Source organism: Pterocles gutturalis, unplaced genomic scaffold (genome assembly GCF_000699245.1).
Source record: "Pterocles gutturalis isolate BGI_N339 unplaced genomic scaffold, ASM69924v1 scaffold21106, whole genome shotgun sequence".
NCBI classification, from domain to species: Eukaryota; Metazoa; Chordata; class Aves; order Pterocliformes; family Pteroclidae; genus Pterocles; species Pterocles gutturalis.
Genome location: NW_010103541.1, coordinates 8,153 through 16,190, shown reverse-complemented (window position 1 = coordinate 16,190; position 8,038 = coordinate 8,153). Strand labels below are relative to the sequence as shown.

Genomic DNA, 8,038 nt, shown 5'->3' with positions numbered 1-8,038 from the left:
CCCCATGTATGCTCAGCAATAAGGGGAAATTGTCAGGCCACCCCCAGCTGCTAAAGACTGCAATAAGGGGAAGCTCAAAGGACCATGTGGTGATGGGCAAACCCCCACGCTGTGGACTGTAACGTGGGCTATATTCTTTTTTTCACCAAAGCTAAAGGAGGAAAGGAGAACTTTGCTGTTGGGGACCTTCCTCACACATCCCGTTGTGGTCTCTTTGCCTGTTAGCAAGACCACAGAAGTATGAAAATAACATCCGTTAGACCTTTTCTGTATTGGTGTCTCCCTAGCTTGCAGCGGGGAGGTCTATTTCATGAGAGAGAGCTTTTCTGTTCCCATGTTTGAGGAATCTGCACCTAGGTGTAGTGCTCCTGTTCTGATTTGTGACCCCCTGTAGAAGTAATTTATTGAGTTTACCTGCTTCGACCCCCTCTGTACCTGATAAGGAGGAGAGAAAACAGATAATAACCCTCTGTAACATTTATCTGTGCTGTCTGTGACACCAGGTGGGTTTTGGTTCCATTTTCTGATGTTCACTTTGCTCTGAAACACCTGGATGCTGTTGGCCATGCATACTTCTACGGAAATAAATGTGCAAGCAAGTATTTACACTTGCGAGTCAGGCCTGTTAGTCCATCACCCTGGCTTCTTCTCTTAATGTTTTTTTCTTGTTTTCCTTCTCCCCTCTGTTCGCTTCATCAGAGCAGGTTACACCAGCCCTATTTTCACTGCCAGTGTGAATTTTGTGGCCAGTGTGGAGCAGGGCCTCTTTTTAACTGGTCTGGTTTCATTCTGTACTGGAATACGCTGAATTTATTTATTCCCCAAAGGGAAGAAATACATAGAGGTAGACAGGGGTGAGGCATGGCTTGGTATGTGTAGCTAAATAAAGAGTTTTTATCCAAATGTCCTGGTATTTTTTTGTGTAAGAGCAGCCATCGCATTACCTTTTTAGCCTGCTCTTGTATCTTCCAGGAGTCATACAGGAGAGCCTTATGTTTGACCAGCTAAACCCACAGAGCACAGGAGTAAATTCTGACCTTGATTTAGCCTTGGGTGCTTGGGATTGGATTAATCTCAGCTGTCTGTAATCTTCTGAAAATTAGGCATTTAGTCCAAGCTAGGTTTCCAGGTGCTCACTACTGGCCAAAGGAGGACAAAAGGCTCCCTGGGGATGTTTTATCCTCTTTTGTTACAGATAAGTGAGGTGATTGTCCTGTCTTTAGTGACTGTGAAGGAGTCCAGATTGATTTTTTTTTTTAGGTGTCTAAAACTGGAGAGTTTTGTCTGTTTTGTTATGGAATGAGAGGCAGCACTGAAGATGGGGAAAAAGGGATGTTTTGTGATCTAGCCTGTGAGTTTGGTATATTACCTGAGAGGTTTAAGGTAGGTGAGCGTCTCGCTGAGTTCTGGGTTTGCTAGAAGTGTGTGAAACGCTGTTTCTGTGGGGTAGTGGAGTACAAACTTCTTTGGAAACAGTTAATAAGGTTATTTTTCTCTAGGTTCTGCCGTACCATGTTAAAAGATCACAATGTGACAACTCGACAGTCTTTCCACCAACTTGTGCAAAAGAAACCATTTCTTCCCTCTGCAGCATGGCACACCGCAGGTAAGTACAAGCCAGAAATGAACAGATGAGTGCAGTGGGAGTTTGTGTGTCTTGTAGCAATAACAAAAGAAATAACAAAGTTCTTCCTAAAATCTGGGTGTGATAATAGTTCCTAGGCTGTTTTAATGAAGCGTGAGTGCACATGGACCTTTGGAGCTTGGGGAGAGCACGTGGATGGCTCACAAAGTGCTCGGTTATATGTGTTTTTTCTGTCATTCAGCTGCCAAGCCTTATAAGGGGCTTTGTTGGTGCAAAATATTATTTGGGCTTTGCTACACTTCTTAATTTCTATCTTAGTGTAAGTGTATCCCTTGTGAAGGAGGCTGTGTTGCCTCTGTCCTGCTTCAGGAGCTGAGCTCTGACAGCTGAAATTGCTGGCCATCCAGACAGACCCTGGCAAGGACGAACGTGAAGCCTTTCATTCTCAGAGCTGCAATGTTTGCTCTTTTTAATTTTCCCCCTCTTGAACGTGCATCCATGTATGGTGCATTAATGGCCTTCTCCATTAATATTTTCTGCAACGTGGTATTACCCTGAAAAAGCAATGTTTAAAATTGAGTTTGTTGTACCTGTCTTTTTTTTTTTGGTAGGCTGTAATGCTCAGAAAAGAAAAAAAAAAAAAATCAGTGAAACTTGCACCACAGAAAAACATTGTGCTTTTGCACCTGTCTCCAAGGCTGTAGCTGAAAGTTTTCAGACAAAACAATTCTGCAGGTGCTGTTGCATGGATTTAGTCACAAATGGAAATCTTATTTAAATGAGTGTGCTCAGGCAGAAGTTTCTTTTCAGTTTTGATTTCAGAGAAGTCCAATCTTACCTGGTCCAGCACTGTTTTTTCTGTTTGAGTTCTAACCAACAGGCAGACTCTGATGAATAGACTTAGTATTTTTTTCCTGCTTCTGCAAGTGTCCTACTAAAGTCTGCCTGCTTTGGAATCTTCCTCTTCCCTTGGGCAGGTGGCAGAGCAGAGTAATAAGCAGGTATCCACAGCGTTCCGCAGAGGGTTGAAAGAAGCAGTGTAGGAGTTTGATGTAAAAACAGCCAGTTACCAGCTATTGAATAATAAATTCCAAACGGGTTGTTCGCAGCTGTGCACAGAGCCCTCCAGGTTGGTGAATGATTGACAAACCTGGTCTTGGGGAGGCAGATCTGCAGCTGCAGAAGTTGCTTTTCAAATACAGAGGCTGCTCATGGGGGCACCTTTCTGAGAGCTGGTTCAGCTGCTTGTGTTTCGGGTGTTCGAGACACTAGATGAACAATGTACGATCGTGACCTGTCACTTCCAAAAAAACTGTCAGAATGCACTCAATTTACACCATCCAGATCCCCATTGTTGGTTATTTGTTAACTGCACTGTGACGCTGGACATGATTTTGGGTGGCAGCTGAGTCTGGAGGGTGAGTAGTTCTTAAAAGTTGACCAGCTGGTTGCTCTGTCAGGATTATTCTTTTCATGTTAAAATTAAGTACTTCCATGCTAAGTCTTTTTTCTTTAAAAAAAAAAAAAAAAAGATAATTTTGTGTGTGTGTTCTTTGCCATTGTGTATGTTCAAGTCAAAGGGCTTGTTACCGTGACAGACACACGCGGTAACAGTTTGGCAGTTTTTAAATGGTGTGATTTGTCATCTAGTGCTGGGGAGTCATGAGCGAAATGGCAGTACACGAAAATGAAAATGTCCGTTCTTTTTGCTGCTTTAAATCACTCCATTGCCTATTTTTTTAAAGTTATGTGAGCTTGTTTCTCAACTATAATCTATTTGTAAATATTAGTTCCTAGAGATTTTTTGTTTTAAAATGCATTTTTTCTTTCCTGAATGTTCATACGTTGTTGTGATATTTGGTGTGCAGGGAGAGTTGGAAAGATGGAGAACTAGAAAGAGAATTTAGAAGCTGGGAGACTGTCCCTGATATTCAACTTCGGTGGGACGTCAGGCGTATGCTGCATGGACATGTCTATAGGAAAATATGCTATTAAATGTAGAGTATTAAATTTTAGTCAAGATTGGGTTTTTTTTTTTTACACTCTTCTAGTGAAAGGCAGACCCATGCTGTGACAGGAACATCAGTAACAATTTCTCTTTTAAACATCTTTACCAGTGAATGGTAAATAATTTTAATTTGAATTGTTTGGTCAGTTCAATTGGAGGATAAGCAATAGCTTACAGTAATTTTTCACTTTGTGGAAAATATTATGAGCAGGGTGTGGTTTACAGTGTTATAGTGTTACAGTGCTTGTTTATCTTTTTTTATAGTACTGAAAATGAAATAAAACCCAAACCCCTTAAATCCTGTGACTTCCAAGAGAAGGTTAGTAAAACTGATTATGCTTTGAACAGGAAGTGATAATGCTGGAAGAGGGAGTTCACAGCATGCAAGGATCATAAAATTAAAGCCTAAATGCAGCAGAGAAATGAAGGTTGTGCCTCTTGGCCCTCAGCAGAACGTGAGGATGGTCCTGGCCTCCTGCAGTTTGATGCTGGTGCATTAGGATGATGCTTAGTAAATAAAAGTCAGCAAAAGAAGCAAAGACAGGTTCCATTTCTCTTGTTTCCTGTGGGATGCCGTGCCCTTGTTTGTCAGTCTAGATACTTTCATTGAACCCATTCCATCGTGTTTTTAAAGGATCGTTGCTGCACGGGCCGCTGTTTGCTGTAGCGCAGTGGTCACCCTCGGCTTGGCTTGCGAAATGGTCAGGATCCTTGACTTTCATTTAAGCTACTTAGGTTTGATTACATCTTTTTTCTCCTTTTTTTTTTTTTTATTTCCAGTAAGAGGCATGTTTATTCAAACTCAGGACACACCAAATCCAAATAGCCTGAAGTTTATTCCAGGGAAGGAAGTGCTGGAGTCGAGGACTATGGAGTTTTCCACGCCAGCTGCAGCATTTTGCTCACCTTTAGCAAGGTAGTATTAAACACATCATCATTTGTTTGGGGGACCAGGGTGGGCTGTGTGTCTACAACTGATATTTTTAAGCATAACTTCTGATCATTCTGCATCCCTTTATACTCAGGAGGAGCTTGGTTGGATTTAAGTTTTTTAATACTGCTTTACTTGTGCCTGAAATGAAAGCTGGGATGATTGTGGGTGCTAGTCTGTACTCCCCGTGGCTGTATCCTAGCAGAATGCATCGTGGTCTGGTTCATGCAACTGGATGGAGTGGTATAAATAATAAATAAATCAGTATTCTTGAGCAGTTGCTGCATCACCGACGAGACCTCTGGCTCAGATTTTGCAAAATCATTCCTATCAGAACGCTCTTAATTCAAGTAGTGACTTGGAAATCAGGCAACTGTTCAGAATGGGGAAACGGCGTAAGGAAGTAAACAGTCCCCAAACACTAGGAGTAAGTGTAGTAGCTTGCTTGTTTGGGCAGATGTTGGTGCTAACCTGAACTCCAAAGCCAATTTCCTCCTTCACAAAAGGCTTACAATGTTTCAGTGAAAGGAAAGGTTTGGTTCACTCCTTCAGGCTGGATCTGTAACAGGTCTTGGGAGTTGCAGCGTTCAATACCAAAATGTGTCATCTGGAGTAAGAATTGCTGAGCAGATCGTTGATAAATATTGTCTTGGTCTAGAAAGGGTTTGGAGCACCATCGCAAGCCTCTCTGGGAATATTTGGAGGCATCCTTTCTTGTCTGTTTGTTGTTGCTTTTGCATTAGCCTCGGGGAAAAAAACTTTACGTGGGTGGAAGGGCTTCAGTCTGAGGGCGAGACCAAGAAATGCTGCAAAGGGTTACCTCCAGAGGTCTCCAGTTAAGTCATCTTGGTGCGTGTTGGAAGAATTCTAGAAGCTGTTTCACGTGACAGTCTCTCCAGGAACTGTAGGGTTATCAAACACGCAGCTCTGACGTTTCCAAAGGTCTCCTGCAGAGTTGTTTGAGAGCAAACAGGATCTGTACAAGCAGAGCTCTGCGACTTCAAGTCACAAATACAATGGGAAAGGCTTTGAGGACATCAAAATGTATTAGCAGAGTGTTAAAGCTTTAGAATCTGATTATGCCAAAGGGCATCAGGTTGCAGAATGCAATTGACTGTCGGAAAACGGCTTTTTGTTGTCATGTATCTGCAAACAGATGCTTTATCAAAGAAGATGGGTGTGCTAGAATGTGTACCGTGGCAAAACAGCTCGTTGTGCTGGTTAACGGAAAAAAAATTGTCTGCTATATGTTGTTAAACACCAGATTATGGTTTTTGTAAATGGCATACTCATGTACTTTAGAAGGGAATATTCATTTTCCAAGGAAGTAATAAAAGCTTCCTGAAGGGGGGAGAATTATTTATTTGATCTGGGGTGGTTTGGTGCGCTTTCATGATTTCATTGTTTGAGCAAGTTTAAAATCCGCGTGGTTAGTGATACCAAAGCCCAACGCACGTACAACTGTTCCATGTGTGGAAATTCTTTCAGATGGGCATTGTGAAATCTCTTGTGTCATTCTCGCTGTAGGTGGAGTAACTCCGAGTTTCTCTTAACGGTTTTAGTGCTTATTTTTGTCTAGAAATGTATTTGAGAGCTTTTTTTCTGTGACAGATTAAATCTTTAGGAGTTTGTCTGACATGTGTGTGCATTTTTGGGTTTTGTTTGTTTGTTTTCCTAACAGACAGTTATTCAGAATTGAAGGAGTTAAAAGTATTTTCTTTGGACCGGACTTCATCACAATCACCAAGGTAAGCGGAACAGAGATTCAAATGTGCTAAAAGACGAGCTGAGGTTCAGCTGTCTTGTAGATGGCTCTCGAGAAGATCCGGTCAGACCCTGGGATGTGCACAGTGAGGATTCCAGAGGCAATGCTTACAAGTGGCATAAAGGGAATTGCCTTTAATAGAAAAGAAAATAAAAAAATCCCACTGTGTGGGTAAGCACTGGAATAGGTTGCCCAGAGAAGTTGTAGATTTTTTGATCTTAGAAATGGTCAGCATTGGACTGGACGAGTCCCTGTGCAACGTGATCAGCTCGAAAGCTGGCTGGCTCTGTGCCCAACGGGAATCGGGGCTGGCAGACCTCCAGAGAGCGCGTCCAAGTGCGATAGTTTATGACCGGGGTAGGGCAGGTTGCAGGCAGCGCTGTGTTTACCCAAGGTGTGGAGCTCATGGCAGCAGAGATAAGGTGTTGCGTGATAACCGCGCTGGACGCTCTTGCTGGGTGAAGAGCCCAGGGCATTCAGTGAATGACGATTTGGCTCAAAATTAAATGGAACCAAATGTTCTTGAGTATCTGGAACAGTTTGGGAAAAGTACGTCTTGGAGAATGCATTTAGGAGAGGTTATTTTTCACCTCTTTTTAGCTAATATTTTAATAGCACTTGGCTTGCAAACAAGGAAACCGTTCTGTTGACAGTTATAAATGGAGTCCTACTGAACTTTTTTGGCAAAGCTGGACTTGACAAAACTATGAAATCAAATCCATGCATCAAAAAGAAGAGCCCATTATGATATTTTTTTAATGTAATTTCTGTGTAGCTTACTATTAAGAGGCAGATAGTCTGTTTTTATTCTTTTTTTTTTTTTTCTTCTTCTGATTCTCATAGGAGAGTGAAGACTTGGATTGGAACTTACTGAAACCAGATATTTATGCAACTATAATGGATTTCTTTGCCTCTGGCTTACCTGTAGTCACTGACGAGGCACCTAGGACGGATACAGGTAAATCCAACTCTTCAGGAAAAGACCAGTATCTGCCTTTGGGTTTAGTGTTTGTGCCATCCAGAGGAGCCTCCACTTGTCCTTCAGCAAAGTGTGCAAGAGAATTTAAAGTGAAAACTGCTCAAATTAACACAGAGAATTTGCAGAATGTGTGTGTTGTAGCAGAAGCGCTGCTGCCCTGTCTGAAGGAGTTGCTTACCCGTGAATATAAAGCCCGGTTCTCATCTGCTGTAGTATGAGCAGTAGATCTCCACAGGAGCTGTGCTGAACTGTGTGTTTTGGCAGCGTGGACCGTGTTATGCTTACTGTGTGAAATATTTTTGCAGATTCTGAGGCTGTGTTTCAAAAGCTATGGGGTGTTGGTGCGTATCGGTTTTGTGTGGGCACCTTGATCTTTTGATTTCCCTCCTTAAATCAAAAAGAGTGCCTGGGTTTGATATCCATGTCTTAATGGTAGGTTTATGGTCTTCAATGAACAAGAAACAGTAACAAGTCTTTTCCAAAATGTAACAGAAGTAACTGACACTAACTTAAAATTTAACTCTAGGGCAGTATTTTGCCTTTTATTTTCACATTTGCAATTTACCAATTTAAACAAATTTTCCAGTGTTTTAAGGCAGATGATGACTATGGAGTTCCTCTCTGCTCTGTTATGCCTGGATTTAATTTCAATATTAACACAGACTTTATTTTGTTTGAAAAAGTTGTCTTTAAAAGTGCTTCTGTGGGACTGAAACTGGGCTAAAAATTGCATCCAGAGCTGCTAAATCCAGACACGTTCATAATTTCTC

At 41.8% G+C, this 8,038-nt stretch overlaps 1 protein-coding gene across 1 annotated transcript in view; it reads left to right on the top strand.

Annotated features, from left to right (window-relative positions):
- Window positions 1-1,499: 1,499 nt before the first annotated feature.
- Window positions 1,500-8,038, top strand: part of NFU1 (NFU1 iron-sulfur cluster scaffold) — a gene marked incomplete at its 5' end in the record, with an annotated part of 10,210 nt that continues 3,671 nt past the window's right edge. The window contains 4 exons of the mRNA XM_010086751.1: window positions 1,500-1,606; window positions 4,374-4,509; window positions 6,206-6,272; window positions 7,133-7,247. Coding sequence (XP_010085053.1) covers window positions 1,500-1,606; window positions 4,374-4,509; window positions 6,206-6,272; window positions 7,133-7,247 — 425 coding nt within the window. The remainder of the gene's footprint in view (window positions 1,607-4,373; window positions 4,510-6,205; window positions 6,273-7,132; window positions 7,248-8,038) is intronic.